Consider the following 21,814-nt stretch of genomic DNA (forward strand, 5'->3'; position numbering starts at 1 on the left):
AAAAATATTTATTTATCAGACATCATGAACTTTTACTTATAAAATCTGATTAATGTCTCAACTTCAAGCTACCGTAATAATATCAATAAAATCTTAAATCATTTATTCATTTCCAATACTTTGTATCCTAATGTACATAAGCTCAAATGGGTATTTGTAAACTTGGTTGGTTTTCTTTACTTACAATTCTAAAATTCTAATCCAAATTCAATAAGAATACAAAGGCTCAACATCTAAAATATTTCATTTTTTTTTATTATTTTATTTGCATTCACTCTTGCTGATAAACATTTTAATTTTTTTTTCCCTAACTGATCCAATGTAGGCATAGACAACTACCTCCAGAATTCTGGATTGTAAACATGGTCCACTACATGCTGTGGATACACAGATTTTTTTGTTGTGTATATTTATTGATTGATCATTAGTTACTTTATGTCTAGAAGCAACTATTTTATGGTTATTTATAGAACATACATTGCTTTACTGAACAATAACAAACTTATTTGGGTGTAAGGTGCCAACTGCAGATGGGTATAAAAAAGAAAAACTTGTCTGTGTAACATTTAATACAAACCTCAGACATCATCTGTAATCCTCCCTGGTAGATAAGGAACAGTCTGTCATTATCAGTGTCAACCAATATCTTTAATACACTGCAAGAAAAATCTTTCTTTGAGACTGGGTTTCAAATCACACTTTTTTTTTAGAAAATCACCTGAATTTGCCAAGGGCTCTTCTATTAAAACATACAGGGGACCAAGTGAAGGCACTTTCAAATCTCAACTATGGGATAATGTCAAATACATAAACAAGACCAGAAGGACGGACGGACGGACGAACGGACACCTGCCCGGTATTTCCATGTCCCCTGCAACACATTATTTCTGAGAAAGTAACAGCTGTGTGATATTTTTGTAAAGAACATAAGAATAAGAGGAGGTGTTTGGTAAATGGCAATGAGACAGCAACCCAAGTTAACCAAAATTGACACCTAAAGGATGCCAATTGGTCTGCACCAATAGTTAGTGCTAAAAGCATATGGAAAACTAACCAGATTTGGCATTGTTTGCCACTGAATCTATCCTTTCAGATATTTTCCTCATCAAAGTTTTAACAACAGATCTGGCATCTAACATTTTTATCTTATCAAAGTGTGCTATATCAAAAAATTGCAACCAAAATATATATATGATCAATATTTGCCATCAAATCTACATACTTCCATCATTTTATTTCTGCCATTTATGGATTTCACCCAAATCATACCTTTATCTTTTGTCAAAAATATTTACCTGATCAAAGTTTGCCATCCAGATCTAGCATCTAACATATTAAGGAACATCTGTGATGTATTTTTCTTGAATGAATTAATGGATCTAACTTCCTCTTCTGAACTGTCTGAGTATTTTGTAGCCATTAATCTCATCATTTTGAATAATTCATCTACAGCCTGCATATAAAAAAAAATATTTCCAAACCAAACTTTCTTTAACATAATTTGATTTATGCAGTCAGTAGATAATTATAACAGGAAAGTAAACTAATTCCTATCTTACTTGGATTGTATTATTAACTTATATTATTTGTCCTTTAGGAAATTTGTAGTTGATGGTAGGTCTTTGTTGTATTTAAGGATCTGGGTGATTTAGAGCTTCACATACTGCAAAGACGTTTGTTTATTGTTGGAGACTATTTTATACCTCCAGGGTTGTTTGGACTTCTTTGGGTTTGTTGTCTGGTTGACAGATGCTCAAGATCATTTTTTTGTTTTATCGATATGGAAAACAATGTCCCAATTGAAATTTAACCGTCATTGGCATTGAAAAATTTGTTTCGACTCTAGACTGAAATAAAAGTGGTTAACATTTACAAATGAAAAAATTACCATAAATATAAATTTACAAATAAAGAACGAAGAATACTTACAGCAGCATATTTCGTGGGATAAGGTGCAATATTTTGGAAAGCCCAGTTTATGTTCTGATGTGAAGCTAACTGTCTTGTGAATACCCTGGATTGTTGACAACACATCCGTAATAACCCATAATATGATGGTAACATTATTCTGTTAAACATTAGAACATCCTGATCATCATGGTCAGCTCTGTAAAATAGACATTTAAGTAACAATAATTTTTTCATAAGAAGGTTTTAAATCTTTATACATTACACATCGGTTCAAATTTCAAAATTGGCTTCATTATCATTCTTGAAATGGTTAAAGAAATGTAAGAGTGGCCATGGAATAAGAAATCAACTGCTGAAAAATTTATCATAAAATGTTTCAAAACGTTGACATAAATAATTGTAAATGTATTCCTGTTCATATGGAGATTTTAATGTAGTTGTAAAAAATATTGAAAATTATCTTGAATGTTGGACATCATAAAAACATGAGAGATATCTCCTTTTTTTAATTACTGAGTCTTAAAATCCTTCCATTGTTACTTTATGGAAGAAATTAAACGATGTCTGGCAAACTCAGTGCAGTAATTTACTTCTGTAGTAGTTATTAGATTTTTTGTTAGATTTTTTGTTCAGAATTTTGGTAGCACAAGGAGGATGTGTTCAATAGATAAATGCAGATAATATGATAGCATCTTATAATATTCAAGCTTCTGTAAGTACAAAAATTTTCAAGACATACTTACAAAATATAATTATAAGCTATCTGCTTACAAACATTTGGATTACTGACAATCTTCATGATGTTTTCTGGACAATCTACGCATGCCTGATACCAGAAATACATCAAAGCCTGCAATGGAAAAAACCTCATTTTTAATCTCAATTATATAAAAATTCTTAACTTCATAATTTCATAAGCAACCTTACAATGAAAGTAAGTATCTAAATGTTTTTGAGCACAATTATTTCAAAATATTTTTTTTTTTATATGTAATACGATGGCAACTTTACAGGATATTTTACTCCAAATGGACCCTTAATGATTTTTTGCATATAAAGTATTTTATCAAAAGCTTGACTTGACAATTTCTTCAAACTCTGCTGTAATTGTCTTGACTATTCAAATTCAATACTACAACTTTTTAGCTTAAGTATTTTTCTCCACTGTTTTGTCTACTTGAATGTATGTAAATGAAATGTTAAAAGGCATTTAATAAAAAAGTAATAAATAATTTCAACAGTTCTATTTACATGCCAATCTTACAAGTATGCTGCATAAAAACAATATAGTCAACTTTCAAAACCTGTCAACTAACTCCTCTCAACAGTGCAAAACTGTTAAACCACTTGCTAACATTGTTACAGGATACAGTAACTAAATACATGTAATATGCACAAAGTACCTGCTTATTATGATGCATTGAGATCTGGGGTTCACACAATTTAGGCTGAAAAAGGTTCCATAAATCCTGGAACAATCTACCAAACTGAAATAAAACAAAAGTTTGTTAAGTTTTATGCACAGTTGACTTTAATATTTTAAGATAAGGTTTAAGTTTTTAAATTGTTACAGACAAATTTACACACAGTTGACTAAAAATATCATTACAGTTGCTTTCTGTATCAAGGTATGTCCTTTTGAGGAATTTATCAAAAGTGTTGGTTGGTATTTATAGATGCATTACTTTACACTTATTACACTGTTTTAACCTCGAGATATTCCAGAAAAATTTCTATGAGTCTTTGAAGACACATTCATTCTTTCTGATCACCACCATCATTTTATGCCATTGGAAAAATTATTACAGAAATTATCCTACTACCTTAGAAATTCAAATAGCTGTGACGTTAAAGATCTGAAACAATATCTTCTGTATAAATCCTTCTTATTTTGAAATTGAGTGTTTTTCAAGGTAATACTGAATACATTGAAAGGCAATGACCACATTTTTCAGTACTGATTCTAAGCACATACAATAGTGGAAGTATATAATTGTATATTTTTAAATATTACCATTAACTTTTCTGTTCTTGAAATCAAACAGTAAGACATCACAGCAAAATAACTGGTCAGTTTGGAAGTTCCATGAGCCTGTGGATCTGTAATACAAATTAATACCTATATTTATATCAGGCAGGAGAGCAAAAATATTTCTAGACATTAAATGATATCCTTTTATCTGGTAGAATAATTTGAGTATATGAACTAAACCATTAATTTTACCAATACCAATAAAGTAATTTTAATTTCAATTTTTTTTCTTGCTTCATATATGTTTTAAATTTTGTAATCTGTCACTCTAAAATTTTCCACATCAAGCAAACACTGACAATACACAAAGTTTACTTACCAACATACAGTTTGGCTCTGGATAACAAACTTAACAAGTGTTCATAAATCTATAAAAAGAAAAGACAAATTTTAATATTCTTGCTTCAATTATTATATATTTATGAAATTCAACCCATTTAAATTTCTCACTCTAAGCATGTAATAAAACTAGTCTGATATTGTTATAAAATTGAGAATTATACCATGTTATCCAACTCTCTGCAGTAGCATATTTTCTTTTGTTACATAATGAGCTATTCTCCTCCAATAGCAGATACTAAAATATAACTTTGTGCTTATAAAATCATTGCTGTTATCTAAAATCAGCTGGTTTTCCCTTCTATGATATCAGTGACAGGTACCAATTATAATAACTTTAATCTCCAATTTACACAAAATAATCTTTTAAATTCTTACCTGGTGCAAAACTATCACAGCTTCTGATGACATCTAAAATGTAAAGAAAAAGCATTTTATGTACAATTTTTGAGAATAGCATTAATTTAATTTTTTGTTTTATGTAGTTCACTTGTTCACAGTTCTTTAGAGGAATAAATTCAATTATGACATATTTTTGGTAGTTATATCTGGTTTTTCTATTAAAAAAAACATAGAAAAAGTCCAGATCATCAGAAAAGAATGCCAGAGTTTGTCTTCACATTGTTTAAAAAATAATCGGAGCAAAAGATTCTACACTGATTCTTGGGCATTATGGAATATATGAATTATTAACAATAAAGTGCCAAGTATTATAGTATTTCAAGAGAAAAATCATTGCATCTCAGTTCCAATAGTCAAGCTATCTTGTTAGATCAGACATTTCTAGGAATGCTGCTGCTCTTTTGCTAAACCAAAAAGTCAATACATGTACAAATTTCTTCTAAATAAGATAAAGCAAACCTTATGAATAGAACTTACAGCTGACTCTTTATGAGGACTAACAATACTCCTGGTAGCTCTAAAGGTCTGTCTGAAGTGATTACTGGGTACCAGAGAGATCAACAACATGGCAGCAGCTGAAAATAATTTAACAATTTATATTTCATTGTTCTGTGAATATTAAAGAAATGATGTGTTTAACAGTTTACCAACATATTGACAAAATGTGCATTACTGTACACTTACATGTGCATTACTGTACACTTACAATTATCTGTTAAGAAGTTACTGTGGTTTCATTATTATTCACGGGTTACCATTTTTAATGAATTTCGTGGGTTAAGGTATTACACAAATTCAAATATTATGAAAAGTATCAATTTTCTAATGGCTTGTATGCAGGATTTGGCAAATTCACGAACTCAAATATCCATGAATACAGTTATACAAATGTAAAAGTAAATTTGCCCTTAAAAAGTTAATTTGAAAATTTACCTTGCATCTGAACTCAAGACTGAATTCCAAGAATATTTAGTCATCTATCAAGTCACTTTTTTCTGTGAAATTTTTCAAATACATTTAAAGTATATAATGACCTTTTAAAAGTAATTATGAATAATTAATTCACTTTAGATGAAGATGAATTCAATAGCTTCTTACAACTCACATTAGGTCATCTATAACTCTGTTTGTTTGTTTGTTTGTTTGTTTGTTTGTGTTTAATGCCATTTTCTATATCTTCCTAAATTTAATAGCGGTCATTTATTGGTAAGTGTCAAACCCATACCATTGTGGAAATAAAGTGAAAGGATCTGCAAGGTAGATCAAGGTAGATGTCAATTTAAAATGTACTTTTTAGTCCACTAAATTGTTACAAATTATTGTACTTAGCAAGCCATTTACCATTTCTGACTCTAGCGTTATTATTTGCTATAAGATATGGTTCCACCCAGCTTTCTCTCTGATTCAGAATCCAATGACTAGCTAATTTATTTCTTGTGACTTGAGAGGACATCCACTCTAAACATGGCTGAGGACAACTCTTTGTTAGCTGTAAATATATTGAAAATAATTCATGATTCAGCAAATACATTAAGTATTATATAATTTTTTTCAGATCTGTATATCATTCTATAAGGTACCGAATTCTGGCTTGTATATTCTGTGTTTTTTAACTCCAAAATTAAGATTGCTAGGCAAGGGTGTGGATTATAGAATACCATAAGAAAGAAATAAGATAAAATCTTGATTTCGCAAGGTTTGTTTACATTCCACCATGTTTGTTATTGAAATCCTAGCCCTTATTATTTTCAAAACTAATATTAACCTTATCCATATTAACCCTTTCGCCGATGAGTCCCGGTTTACCGGGATTCACGCTTCAGACAGCTGACGATGAGTCCCGTTTTACCGGGATTGGAATACCTCTTTTATATTTCCCGCTCAAAACAGTGCAACCACGAGTTATCTTTCTTTGTGGAATACCCGGATGAAAGTGTAAACATGGCGCTTCCGTTAGTTAAAAACCGTGTTAAAATCAGAGGAAATTTATTGAATTTACGAGAATTTGAAATGAGGGAACATTTTTTTGGAAAGAATATGGAAGAATTGAAGCCAAACTAGTATACTTTTTTTACATAAATTGTCCTTTTATGTACAAAACATGGAATAGACATTGTTCAGTGTAAGGAATATGTACTGCCTCATTAAATTTTTCAAAATTTTGCCGTTTTGGGTTAAAAAATTACGATTTTGGGTCAAAGAGCAGAATTTTGAGAATTTCACCTAGATAATGCCGAAAATTTGAAAATTTGAATATTTTATGAAGAAAAATTATCAAAACATGAACAAAACTGTGAACATGGTGTTAGTGAATGAAATAAAGACACAAATAACTACAGACAAGTTTTTATTGACATTTATTATGAAGATCTCCCACTTGAGTCATAGTAGCCAGGGAAGCCATCATCTCAGAGTAGATTCTGTCTGGGCAGCTATCAGTGAAAGGGTTAATATGAAATTTTAATTCAAAAACACATTAAAAGACAAAAAGGAGGATACGGACAATGTACCAATATTGACATTACAAGGCGGATTACAGTAGATAAGTCTACGATCTTTTTGAAAAACATCATATTTTCACGTTTTCACGTTTTGTTTAATATTATTACAATCATTGGTATTGATTTTTAAGTTTCATTATATCTAGTAAAACCATATGGAAATTTCCAGACAGCTATCAGACATTCAGTTAGAGAGCCACTAAGATTAGATGATCTGAAAGATAAAAAGACTAATAAGCATATTCAAATTATCAAAAGAGCAGATGGTCTGAAATTTGAAAGTAATTGCATTATAGTCTGTCACAACAAGTAACTGTTTCTTGTCGTTTAAAAATAGTAACATACAACACTTACATCCCAGAAACGCTGTAGACAATATTGTGTAAAGGGAGGTAATCCTGGAGGACCTCCACCAAATTCTACTAACATCGACAACAGTTTGAAGAATGGCTGGGAATGTTCTATACTTAATTTCTTTATTGCACTAAATACCATTGTTACAATCTGAAATACACCAAATATCATTATATTTAATATTTAACTATTTTTGTTGTGTCATTTCCGACTTTGCAGTGATTTATTTTCAAAATTTCCTAACTTTCATCATGCATTCTTATAACTGAATAATTTTCTATTCAAGAATTTACAGTATCTACAATTTGTAAAGTATTCCTTTACATTTATTTTATTTCTTTTTTTTTTTTAATAATTCAAAAATAAAATATTTCAACTCTAACAAAATGGTGTTTTGTCAAGATTCTTTATTTTGACATCTTGAACTGGTTCTACTTACAGCAACAGCTAACTGTTCATTCCATCGACTCAGACTAAATATCAAATTACATGTCTGTCTCAAATTGATGGCATCTCTTATTTGGTTAAATAAGAATGGGAACCCCTAGAAATGTACAATAGTAAGCATATGTAGAATTGAGTGAGTAACCATACTATTGAAAATTGGTATGAGGGATTTGAATGTGAAGAAAGTCAACAATTGGATAATGTTTTTTAATATACATGCTTAACTAAGAAATCTCTGGAAAAAATTCCAAGTATTTATGATTGGATAAAAACTAACCAATATACAACATCTTTAATAAATGACCTAAAATGAGATGAATACAATGTTAGATAATATAGATAAAAGAATTAGTAGGGTATACATGTATGTTAAACCCCAGATATCTATATTTATGTCAATTAACATACCCAACAGCCATATTTGAGTTGTACCAGCTGTTGGTATAGTATCAATCTCATCTAAGCTTAATATATCATTTATCAAATGTGTAACTAGGGTTGTATGCTACAAAGAAAAAGGCAATATTATCAGTGGTATGATAATAGGACTTATTTCTTTGAGTTTAAATTTTCCATGATTTTTACAGGGGGGCAAAAAATCTATAAAAACAGAATAAAACCCACCAACAATAAAAACAAATGAACAATAATGTATAAATAGTATTACCTTCACAGTACTAACCTTCCCCCCAATAATAGCGCTATAATCTTTATCACTGATATGTAATTGTTTATCCTCTCCACGGGACTTCTCAACCAGTACGGCAATGAGCGTGATCATCTTCTCCAATGACAGAGGTTTATAGGCATCGTCTGTTATAGTGATGACCTCATCATCTTCATCATCAGAGGGAATTTCAACCTGTAGATAACAAACTCTCATTTATGTATACTGGAAAACTAATTTTATTTTTGCCTAATTAATTATTTCAAGAAAGAAGGAACTTAGCACCTAGACTGTGTATTTATTATTGGTCTTCTCAGTCGGAGGTTCTGATGCAACTAACCTTCATCTCTTCTCTTTACAGAACTAGACACCATTCAAATTTTCTTGGACAACTAATACAACTTTTATGAAGAATTGATAGGAATACATTTGTCACATATGAAAATTATCGAAAATGTTATCTTAATTCTAAAATTTTGTTACATATGAAAACATTTTTCTAATGTTAACAATACAACCTCTCACCCTGGCTCTTATATTTGTGAAGATAAAATTATACTTCAAAAACTTACATAATTTTCTTGAGCTTTCTGTCCAAGGTAAAAGTTAATCATTGTTGAAATAGCATTGATGTGAATCATAAAGATACACTCCTCGTCTCCCATCTTAGCAAACTCAAGTAGGAATGCAAAGTACTCTGTTAAATATTTACTGTGTGGTCTTACTCCATGTTCAATCTGTAATCAAGCACAAAAATCATTAAAAGGATTATATTCTGTATTGAGCTATACTTTTTGGTCAATTTCGGTTATATCAGCCCTTCAAAGTTTATATAAGGTTTTTGAATTTTCAAATATGTTGGCCTCAGGCATCACAGAAGACACATTAATTGTCCAAATGCTCATCTTATGCAGTAAAATTGGTATATAAAATATGAACTATGGGCATATATATTAGTAATAAAATGCTCCGCTGGGCGCAGCTTGATACGACCGCAGAGGTCGAACCCTGAACAGTTGGGGCAAGTATGGACACAACATTCAAGCTTGATACAGCTCTGAATTTGGATTGTGATTAAATATTTGACACAGCATAGGTTTCTGACACAGAATGAATGTGGTCTAAGAACTTTAATTTTTTTAATTTACCTATTATGGTCCAATATCCAAAATCTAAATACATGGTAAGATTCAGCATATCAAAGAATCCAAAGAATTCAATTTTTGATGAAATCAAACAAAGTTTAATTTTGGACCCTTTTGACCTCAATGTGGACCAATTTGATAACGGGGCCCAAAATCAAAATGCATGGTTAGATTCAGCATATCAAAGAACCCCATATATTCAATTTTTGTTGAAATCAAACAAAGTTTAATTTTGGACCCCAATTTGGACCAACTTGAAAACTGGTCCCATAATCAAAAATCTAAACACATGTTTAGATTCAGCATATCAAAGAACCCCAAAAATTCAATTTTTGTTAAAATCAAACTAAGTTTAATTTTGGACCCTTTGGACCTTAATGTAGACCAATTTAAAAAACTGGACCCAAAATTAAAAATCTATATACACGGTTAGATTTGGCATATCAAAGAACCCCAATAATTCAATTTTTGATGAAATCAAACAAAGTTTAATTTTGGACCCTTCGGACCTTAATGTAGACCAATTTGAAAACTGGACCCAAAATTAAAAATCTAAATACACGGTTAGATTCGGCATAACAAATAAACAAATGTGGTCAAAGATTTTACAAATCTAATGCGCCATACTGTGCAATTAAAGATTACTTCTTGAAATTTTTCAATATTTGAAATTTGAAAAAAAAATAATATTTGAAGAATAATTCTTTTTAATTTCTGAAATCTGAAATGAGAAAAAATTGACCCCCACAATTTCTTTTTACCCCCCCCCCCACCCCCTTTTTTCCCCAAAAAAATTCTTTCCCTCAAGATATGGTCATAATCTCAATTCAAATTTCCAATGGAGTTTGCAACCATAATTACCCATTTAAATTTACCATAGTGCTAACTTAATCTATTTTATAATAGAATTTAAAATATAGTGTCAAATCTTTCATATGGATTTTTTTGTAAAAAAAATAAAATGCTCCGCAGGGCGCAGCTTGATACGACAGCAGAGGTCGAACCCTGAACAGTTGGGGCAAGTATGGACACAACATTCAAGCTTGATACAGCTCTGAATTTGGATTGTGATTAAATATTTGACACAGCATAGGTTTCTGACACAGAATGAATGTGGTCTAAGAACTTAAAAATTTTAAATTGGACATTCACCTATTATGGTCCAATATCCAAAATCTAAATACATCGTTAGATTCAGCATATCAAAGAACCCCAAGAATTCAATTTTTGATGAAATCAAACAAAGTTTAATTTTGGACCCTTTTGATCTCAATGTGGACAAAGTTGATAACGGGGCCCAAAAATCAAAAATCTAAATACATGGTTAGATTCAGCATATCAAAGAACCCCATATATTCAATTTTTGTTGAAATCAAACAAAAGTTTAATTTTGGACCCCGATTTGGACCAACTTGAAAACTGGGCCCATAATAAAAAATCTAAATACATGTTTAGATTCAGCATATCAAAGAACCCTATGAATTCAATTTTTGTTAAAATCTAACTAAGTTTAATTTTGGACCCTTTGGACCTTAATGTAGACCCAATTGAAAACGGAACAAAAAATTAAGAATCTAAATACACGGTTAGATTCGGCATATCAAAGAACCCCAATAATTCAATTTTTGATGAAATCAAACAAAGTTAAATTTTGGACCCTTTGGACCTCAATGTGGACCAATTTAAAAACGGGGCCCAAAATCCAAAAACTTAATACACGGTTAGATTCAGCATATTAAAGAACCCAAAGAATTCAAGAATAAAACCCCATTTAAATTGATCAAGAAATAAGCAATTTATACTAAGTATCTTCTTTTGCACAATACTGTGCAATTGAATATTTCTTGCTATTGCGCAATACTGTACAATTGACAATTTCTTGCTATTGCTCAATATTGTGCTATTGGATATTTCTTGCTATTGCACAATACTGTGCAATTGAAGATTTCTTGCTATTGCGCAATACTGTGCAATTGAAGATTTCTTGCTATTGTGCAATACTGTGCAATTGAAAATTTCTTGCTATTGCACAATACTTATTATATAATAATTTACACATCCTGTTTGGTGTGTATCTCCTACCATATCATTATTATTTGCTTTTAAATATAAATCAGAAATAACCAACTTAAAATGGAAAATTTTAAAAGAAAAAAAAAAGGAAAAAATGAAAAAAAAAAAGAAAAAAAAAAAATCCCCCCCCCCCCCCCTAAAAGTATTTTGAACCCCATTATGATTCATCACCCCCAAACTCAATCCCAGCCTTCCCTTTGTGGTATGGTACCTTGCAGTACAATTTCAGAGATATCCATACACTTGAACACAAGTTATTGTCTGGAAACTAGAAAAATGCTTATTTTTGGCCCCTTTTTGGCCCCCAATTCCTAAACGTTTCGGGCAATTACCCCCAAACTCAATTCCAGCTTTCCCTTTGTGACATGGAACCTTGTAGTACAATTTCAGAAATATCCAAACACTTACACACAAGTTATTGTCATGAAACTAGAAAAATGCTTGTTTTTTGCCCCTTTTTTGGCCCCTAATTCCTAAAATTTTGAGGCAATTACCCCCAAAATCAATTACAGCCTTCCCTTTGTGATATGGAACCTTGTGGTACAATGTCAGAGAGATCCATACACTTACACACAAGTTATTGTCTGGAAGTTACAAAAATGCTTATTTTTGGCCCCTTTTTGGCCCCCAATTCCTTAACTGTTGGAACCATAACCCCCAAAATCAATCCCAACCTTCCTTTCGTGGTATTGAACCTTATGGTAAAATTTCATGTAGATCCATTCACTTAAAACTAAATTTAGAGTGCGAAAACCAATGTGTCTTCGGACGACGCCGGACGACGCCAGACGACGATGACGACGACGACGCCGAGAGCGTCATACCAATATATGACCAAAAAATTTTTAATTTTTGCTGTCGTATAAAAAGATGCAACATTTGCAGATATTTTTACTGGTCTTCCTTTATAAATATGCATTTCTTTAAACATAATTTAAAAGCAGTGTAAGGGAAGTAACCAAAACGTTGTATTTGGATTACCTCCCTTACACTGTTTTAAATTATCTTAATTGTTCATTAACCATTACTTTATACATAATTTAAAAGCAGTGTAAGGGAGATAATTTCAATGATGTATTTGATTTATCTCCCTTACACTGCTTTAAATTATGTTTTGTACTAAAGTAGTTGTCCATTAACCAGGACAACCTTGTTTTCCCCCCTTTTTTGACCCTAATTCCTAAAAGGTTTGAGCCATAACCCCCCAAAGGAAATCCTAACAACCCCTTTGTGGTATGGAAACTTGTAGTATAATTTCAGAGTGATCCATACACCGTTCCACAGTTATTGTCTGGAAACTAGAAAATGCTTATTTTTGGCCCCTTTTTGGCCCCTAATTCCTTAACTGTTGGTACCATAACCCCCAAAATCAATCCCCACCTTCCTTTTGTGGTATTGAACCTTATGGTAAAATTTCAAAGAGATCCATTCACTTAAACTAAAGTTAGAGTGCGAAAACCAATGTGTCTTCGGACTATGACGCCGGACGACGACGACGACGCCAACGTCATACCAATATACGACCACAAAATTTTTTTGCGGTCGTATAAAAATTGTGGTAACAAACATATGAAGGACTTTAATCAGGTTAATAAATTAAACTAAATAAAATTGACTGATCATTTGTCTGAGGAATAAGTAGTGTGTGGATACAGGCTAGACTATTCTTCATAACTGGTTAATAATGTCACAACGACACAATTGCATTTAAATTTTTAGCTTTTCCATGGAGAAAAAAAGTATTTTAGAAAATGATTTTTTTTCATCTTTTCAAAATAAGGAAATTTTTCATATAAATCCATTTTACTTACTATAGATAACATTTTCTTGATGAACCTTGTAACACATGACTTGCTTCCAAGTTCTCCTACATCAATTTCTCCATCTTCCCTGAAATATAATTTATGACACAATATTTATATTAGCATGTACATGTATTAACATGGAAAAAAAGTAATAAAACATCTATCACACACAGAGAGTAGAGTAAACAAATAATTTTTAACATGTCAAAATAATTATACTTTATTTTAAGTTTATGTTCTGAAAAAGGGATTTGCTTCCTCAGCAATAGTAATAACTATCGTTAATACATACAATGTATTTTACTGCAGAGATCAGACCAATTCATTTATTTTACAAATACTAACCCTTCAATGAGAGGAACCAGGTAGAGATCTTCATGTGATGATCTAAGCTGTGTGATAACATGAATAAGCAGTCGCTGGAACATCTATAATAATACATCATCAAACTAGTAACCAATTTGAAAAAATATATAACTACAAAGACTTTGTGAAAGAACTTTATGTAAAATAAGAACAATTTATAAATGAAAAGTATGCTCAAAAGTTTGACAGGTCAAAAATATAACCTGATGAAAATTATCAATAAAGTTATGATTTGAATTTGTCTGATTCTGAAAATAAACATCATATGCAAGGTGCAGTGCATCTACTCCATATGTGGTAAACAATCATGGAGGTTTTTCTTTCAAGTTTACCTTTAAAAAAAAACTTAAAAAAACACAGAGATACCCTCCATAGGCCTGAACACTATTTGATGTATAATAGTGGTTGGAAATAAGAGTATAAAGATGACTTTGCATTTATTCGTTTGACCTACCTGTCTGACCATCTGGTTAGGACATTTTATAAGAATCTGTTGTGGCCACCAGTCACTTTCTGCCATGTGATCCAGGAACCACTAAAATACATTTGAGATACATATTAATATAATCAAACTTTTTATTAACATAATAATAAACTAGAAATCATATTACCAATCAAATAGCACTGTATACAAGAAATTATTTAAGTTGAATACTTTTAATTTTTTTTACCCGTTTGGATAAAGGAGTAGGCCCAGTAAGACCCCTTTTTGGCCCCAAAATATAGCAGTTTTACAAAATTGTTAAAATGTAAATTTTTAGCTATCTATTGGAAAGAGGAATACTTCTGTTACATAAATATGGGCTGTTTTTGACAATACAATGCACATGTATCGAATACTAGCATCATTAAGTCATGCTAAATTACTGAAATCGTCGAAATTTTAGCATTTTGGTTAATTTTTAGACGGTTTCCGTCTGAAATGGAAGTGGCCGCATTTGTGTTCATTCTTAATATTTAAATGTAAGTTGTATTTGATGATAATACATAACATATATAAAGGTTGAGAATGAACACGGATGCGGCCACTTTCATTTTTGACAAAAACCATCTGAAAAGTGACATATTATGGCATATTTGATAGATTTTTCATATCTAAGCTTGAATTTGAGCATCTTTAATGACTAAATCAGTTCAAATCTTTCACATAAACTGATTGAACCGACTGAAGTAGACACTTAAGTGTTTAAAAAGTGTCCAAAATCTTTCATCAGATGAACTTGAATTTTGAGGCCAAAATCGGCCCTTACCGGACCTACTCCTTTAAGATTATACTAAAACACCTTAATGATGCTTAAAATGATATTGCCAAAAGAAATTTCTGAAAAAAACTTACCTCACAAGCTCCAGGACATGAGTTAAACTGTTTTGTCAACAATTCAATCCACTGTAACATTGTTGGCTGAAAAAGTAGAAAGAAAAAAATGTTTCTGTTACTTTACTAGGCATACTTAACAACAATTGAGATGTAGTAAATGTATTGTTAATTGTTTATTAAAACTTTCTTTGAGGTATCATTATTTCATAGTACTTTTTTTTTATTGTTCATTTTATGACTTCAAAAAAGAAATATATGTCATGAAAACTCCACATATAGTGACATTTAGTGTAAAAAAAAAATAAACACATACCTTTTCTTTTGCATGTATTAGTGTTTCCAATACAAATGAAGTACTAAGTTGAGCAGCATTTAATGAAACCAGATTTTCTGGATCTTTTGGTAAAGTAGTAGGTATGTAGCCACATATCTGCCACATAAACCTGAAAAATACATATGAAATATATGATTTTTTTTTTCAAAACAACATGTTGAGTTTAATAGTTATTCTTAAAGATATGTAATTGCAAAAGCTATTTATCTGTTTAACAATTTCTTCAAGTTAGACGGCTAAAAAAAAAAAAAACTATTGAAATCAAAATGTTCATGAATTCCAGTAGTCATGTTGCTTTGATCCATTAAGATCTCTTTCAAAGTTTTTTTTATGTTTAAATAACACCATATCATGAACTCACCCGAAATATGTGTGATCCAAAATATTTTTGTCCTGTAAAAACTGTGTGTTATCTTGCCAAATCCACTACAATAAAAATGTACAAAAATTGAGAAAATCTTTTTATATTACTATTAATGTAGAAATGACTGCATGAATTCATCAATGTGGTTTAAGAAAATGCTACATATAAATAATGTTATCTGAATGCAATTTAATTAATGTGAAAACTTATCCTGTCACATGATTCTCAACAACAAAAATTTCTGAATTTACACGATGCAATGATATTTTTTCTGATGTACATGTATATAAACCCTTGATGTTTTTGGACTGAAAATAAACTGTATTCTACTAGGAACCTTTTACCCTTCATGGCAAGTTTAACCCTTAATTTCTCATGAGAAGAAAACTTCTGACAAATTCAGCTTTGGGTGACTTTGTTAAATCAATCCCCTTAATTTTCACCCTTGCATTTTCATTAGAGGAGATTTCTGAAAAATTTGCCGAATCAGATTATAAATAAATACCTCTTGAGATTTGTTTGTAGAGAGTTTTCCAATCATAAAATTTTAAAACATTTCACAATAGTTTCAGAGGACAATATTTTTTAACATTAGAAAATCAAATCAAAGATTGTCTCTGTTGGTCATGTTTTTCATATAATTGTAAAAGGTCGAATAATTATACAGGACATTCAATTTTTATTCCAGCTAAGCTTGGCTCAAATTGGACAATTGTTTTCAAAGATGATCATAAAAATGTTGATTGTCTAACAATGGACAATAGATGGGCAGAAAACCAATGACAAGTGATGACAATTGATCATACAGTCCAATGAACCTGGTGAGCAAAAAATTTACAGAAAAGGGAGTTGAAACACCTGATCACTATGCTGATACCTAAACAGATAAAATCACCATGCATTTGCATGCTTTGTTACATAACCTTACCTCTTCTAATTCCTTTGTTAATTCAAAGTTAAACTTTGGTTGATCTACAGTCTGGTCTACCAAATCTAATTTCTTCTCACCATCCTCAGGTCTGGGTGAACATCTCTCATAAAACAACATATAGGCACTGTTAGTCTACAATTGCAAAAGAATATATTATAGGCATAAGTCAATAATTTCACAAGTAAAAATATTCAATTTAAACAAGTGCAGTTTTGTGGTGTCACAAAAGCCAAAAAAGTTTAGTGTAGAATAGCATTGGAATGTGCATTGATGCATGGACATATTCAACTATTTTCAAAACAAATCCCTTAAATAATAACCTTCCCATTGTAGAGCAATCTTCTTCATTTTGAAACATGTGGAAATATCAGCTTGTTTCTAGCACCAACTTAACATTGAAAAATATATTAAAAATTTGATAACAGCATCTTTTAAATAGAAGCATATAGTGAACAAGACCAATACCAGGTCTAGACTTGCGTCACTGCATGCAATTGATTGCGGTATTATGTATAACAGAGCAAAAATTTTCCTTGTTCAATGAGTGTTGTAAAATTTCAAACTATCTGCAAACAGGAAGTGACTACAAGACAGATGCAAAATTAGTTTACTCGCTACAACTCAACATTATCAAGCTGCAGACCAAATATTAAATCCTCTCCTTTCATAAAAGCCAAGAAAACTTTGACAAAAGTCTTCCTTGTACAATGAGTGTTGTTAAACTTCAATCTATGGGCAAACAGGAAGTGGCTACACGGCAGATGTAAAAAATTGCTTAGTAGCTACAACTCAACATTATCAAGCTGAAGACCCAAATATTAAATCATTCCTTCTTATAGAAGCAAAAGTTTTCTTTCCGATGGACGGACTGACAGACTCGAGAGGTTACTAGAACTTCTGGTCCTGAATTTAAGTTGTCCTATACTGTAGGACAACTTAAATTCAGGAATACTTAACAGAAAATGTATACTTAATTGCTTAAGCAAGTAAACCATTTCTTACCTTTTCAAAGGAGAAATCCATAAACTTATCCGTCACTGAGTCATAGGTTTTACTCTGAAAAATACAAAACATTATTGTACATTCTAAATGTCTGGTCTTTATAGAGACTGTCTGTTAGAACAGATGATATTATAGTATTTTTCAATTTTGAAGCTATCATAATTCTAATAAGCAGCTGCGCCATGAGCGCATGATACGCCCGTCATCTTGTGTGTGAATTTTTATGCAATAAGCATAAATAGTTTCTGACATACGGCGTGACATGCGAAAACCCCCTTTTTTTTTTTTACAAAAAACTCAATATCTCTAAAATAAAATTTTGAATCAAAACCAAAAAGTATACAGATCTTTAGATTAATATAACTAAGAAGTGTGTAAAATTTTATGCAATAATCAAAAATCGTTTTTGAGATACGGCGCGACATGTGAAAACCCCCCCCTTTTAAAAAAAAAAATCAATATCTCAAAAATAAAATTTTGAATCAAAACCAAAAAGTATACAGATCTTTAGATTAATATAACTAAAAAGTGTGTAAAATTTTAAGCAATAATCATAAATCTTTTTTGAGATACGGCGCGACATGTGAAAAACCCCTCCCCCTTTTTTTACAAAATACTCAATAACTCATAAATAAAATTTTGAATCATCACCAAAAAGTATACAGATCTTAAGGTTAATATAACTAAGAAGTGTGTAAAGTTTTAAGCAATAATCATAAACTGTTTTTGAGATACGACGCGACATGTGAAAAACCCCTCCCCCTTTTTTAACAAAATACTCAATATCTCTAAAATAAAATTTTGAATCATCACCACAAAGTATACAGATCTTAAGATTAGTATAACTAAGAAGTGTGTAAAGTTTTAAGCAATAATCATAAATTGTTTTTGAGATACGGCGCGACATGTGAAAAAAAACACACACCTGTTTTAGTTACTAAGTCCCGTAACTCAAAAATTTTTAATCTTATTTTCACCAAAAAGTATACAGATCGTTTGACCATCATAAGAAACAACTATGTTAAGTTTCATGAAATTTGGATAAGTTATTCTCAAGTTACGGTGCAACATGTTTACGCCGGACAGACAGACGGACAGACAGACGGACGGACGCCGGACATTTGTATACCATAATACGTCCCGTCAAAAATTTGACGGGCGTATCAAAATTCATACTTTAAATCTTTTTGTTGATTATTAGACCTCTTATCTTAATTCTTTTCTCAAATGGTCAAACTTGTTTTTTGGATGTTGTGCTAAGATAAATACTTATATAATAGCTTACAGTCATTTCACCACCAAAACATTCTTGAGCTATCTGACTAGGATCGAAAGACTTCACTTCAGCATCGTTGAACAGGTACCTACAGAATACATAAAATTGTGCTAAATAATTATAAAATGTTAATAAGCATGACTATATAGACATAATTATCAACCATTCTAAATGCAAATAAATTCAACATATGTTTTCATTATTAAAACCATCTTGTTTTTTTCTCATATAAACTGACAAAAATATGGCATTTTTTTAATTCTGAAAAAGACTTATTAATGCAATGTCTTTAGCAAAGAAAAAAAATTAAGTTTCAATAATAAAATTAACATAATTTATGCAACTGGATACTAAAATATAAAAAGAAATCTAATTTGCTTTAGTATAAATTTTCTACACACCCACAACATAGACTTACCATTTGTCTTGTCCATTTTCTGATTTATGTAACCTGTCTCTGATAAAACTATAATAATGTCCCCCATCAGCAGTACCAGTATGCACAGTTACCCCTATCAGTTCATAATCATAGCTGTCATTATCTTCGTATTCTCCTAAAATCTGCATTTTGTCATCTTCATCATCATCTAGAAAAAAAAATTCTGAAGTAATCTAAACATGAGCATGACAGGTATGAGTTATAGTAGAAACAGGATAAATCAAAAGTGTAAAAATTTCTCACTCTTCATTACAGATTTATTCCTTGAACTCTCAACCTCATTTTTTTTTTCCAATACATTTTTTCAATTCTTATGATACAATTCAACAGTGATGAAATGAAGAAATGACATACCCTTCAGGAGCACATGAGTTCACCCTTGGTTTTTTGGAAGGCTTATTTATGGACTTTATCAAAAGTAAAGACAACCTAACAATTATAAAGTGGCACATAATAATGCCTGATTGATTAATTGTGACTTGCTTTACATCCAGTGACATTTAGAAGGAACATTTATTACAACAGGAAAGCCTGAAAAACAACATTCTTCATTCAGCAAGTAACTTACAGAAATAATCCAATGTAAGTAAAGCAAAAAGATATTAGCTGTTTTTCCAAATTATCAAAGCAAGGCTAAATCTAATTTAAAAATTATGTAGTATTCATAGGCTATGGTGATCTTTACAAATTTATGTCTGCCAGTTGGGTTAACCTTGATTTCATGGTTAGCAAGGGACAACGACAAAGCTAATTATTTTAACGATTATTTCTGCGCACAGTCTTCTGTTGATGACTCAAATACTGTATTACCAATATTAGAATATGATGAAATTAAAAAACTAGAGGAACTGATTATAAGTGAGCAGGATGTTGAAGATGTGCTTGTAAATCTTGATATTTCAAAAGCTACAGGGCCTGATTTAATCAGTCCAAGACTCCTGAGGTCGGCAGCAACTGTCTTGAAGTATCCGTTTACAAAACTTTTTAATTTATCCCTTCTAACAGGGAGATTTCCAGATGTGTGGAAACTAGCAAATGTTATCCCTGTCTATAAAAACAAAGGTGGCCCAGAATTTTTACTTAATTACAGACCAATATCTTTGCTGTCTAACATTGGTAAGACAATGGAGAGATGCATTTTTAAGTACCTTTTTAACTTTATGATTACAAATTCTTTATTAACAAAATTCCAGTCTGGTTTTATCCCTGGTGATTCGACGGTAAACCAACTGCTATGTATAATTAACGATTTTGGTAAAGCATTAGATGCAGGGAAAGAGGTGAGGGTAATTTTCTGTGACATAAGTCGAGCTTTCGACCGAGTCTGGCATAAAGGCTTACTCTGTAAGCTTAAAAAATTCGGAATTAATGGAAAATTGCTACTTTGGTTTGAAAGCTATTTAAACTCAAGAAGGCAACAGGTTGTCATTTGCGGAGAAACGTCCAACAACGAGCATGTCTCAGCTGGGGTACCCCAAGGGTCTATCTTGGGTCCTATTTTATTTCTTATTTATATAAATGACATAGTTAATGATATAGAATGTGATATTAAACTTTTTGCTGACGACACTTCAATTTATATAGTGGTTGATAACGAATATGAAGCGGCAGAAAAGCTAAATAAAGATATTGAGAAAATACATAATTGGTCTAACCAATGGCTTGTCAATTTCAACCCAAACAAAACAGAAATAATGACCATTTCAAAAAAGCACCATAAACCTCATCACCCACCTGTGTATATGAATAATATTATCATAAAAGAAGTTGAGTCGCACAAGCATTTAGGGGCTATTATAAATGAAGATGGAAGCTGGAATAATCATGTAAAAATGATTATTGATAAAGCTATTCCAAGATTAGCATTATTTCGAAAGCTAAAGTTTAAACTTAAAAGGAAAAATTTAGAAACTATTTATTTATCTTTTATACGCCCAGTCTTAGAATATGGGGACATTGTCTGGGATAACATACCTGATTATTTAAAAACATCCCTGGAAAACTTACAAATAGAAGCAGCAAGAATTGTTACAGGTGGTACTAAGATAACATCAAGACAGTTGCTGTACGATGAAACCGGTTGGGAAACTCTCCAGTCTCGGCGTAAT

The 21,814-nt window shown here is 31.1% G+C and overlaps 1 protein-coding gene across 2 annotated transcripts in view; it reads right to left on the minus strand.

Annotated features, from left to right (window-relative positions):
• The window catches only part of LOC127698720 (ubiquitin carboxyl-terminal hydrolase 34-like), an 85,814-nt gene that overhangs the window by 14,366 nt on the left and 49,634 nt on the right, over positions 1-21,814 (minus strand). Inside the window, exons 46-69 of one of the 2 annotated variants that reach the window (XM_052202341.1) lie at positions 19,686-19,854; positions 19,277-19,355; positions 17,992-18,045; positions 16,987-17,121; positions 16,056-16,120; positions 15,674-15,803; positions 15,379-15,444; positions 14,497-14,577; positions 14,022-14,104; positions 13,683-13,761; positions 9,226-9,390; positions 8,669-8,848; positions 7,979-8,083; positions 7,540-7,689; positions 6,026-6,173; positions 5,162-5,259; positions 4,661-4,693; positions 4,263-4,311; positions 3,926-4,011; positions 3,315-3,398; positions 2,655-2,761; positions 1,930-2,107; positions 1,296-1,453; positions 578-656 (exon numbers count right to left, since the gene is read on the minus strand). In XM_052202341.1, the coding sequence (XP_052058301.1) occupies positions 578-656; positions 1,296-1,453; positions 1,930-2,107; positions 2,655-2,761; positions 3,315-3,398; positions 3,926-4,011; positions 4,263-4,311; positions 4,661-4,693; positions 5,162-5,259; positions 6,026-6,173; positions 7,540-7,689; positions 7,979-8,083; positions 8,669-8,848; positions 9,226-9,390; positions 13,683-13,761; positions 14,022-14,104; positions 14,497-14,577; positions 15,379-15,444; positions 15,674-15,803; positions 16,056-16,120; positions 16,987-17,121; positions 17,992-18,045; positions 19,277-19,355; positions 19,686-19,854 (2,561 nt within the window). Of the gene's footprint in view, positions 1-577; positions 657-1,295; positions 1,454-1,929; positions 2,108-2,654; positions 2,762-3,314; positions 3,399-3,925; positions 4,012-4,262; positions 4,312-4,660; positions 4,694-5,161; positions 5,260-6,025; positions 6,174-7,539; positions 7,690-7,978; positions 8,084-8,653; positions 8,849-9,225; positions 9,391-13,682; positions 13,762-14,021; positions 14,105-14,496; positions 14,578-15,378; positions 15,445-15,673; positions 15,804-16,055; positions 16,121-16,986; positions 17,122-17,991; positions 18,046-19,276; positions 19,356-19,685; positions 19,855-21,814 lie in introns of both variants that reach the window. The other variant, XM_052202340.1, reaches the window with a different exon arrangement.

The sequence above is a fragment of the Mytilus californianus genome, unplaced genomic scaffold, assembly GCF_021869535.1.
Source record: "Mytilus californianus isolate M0D057914Y unplaced genomic scaffold, xbMytCali1.0.p SCAF_4, whole genome shotgun sequence".
NCBI classification, from domain to species: Eukaryota; Metazoa; Mollusca; class Bivalvia; order Mytilida; family Mytilidae; genus Mytilus; species Mytilus californianus.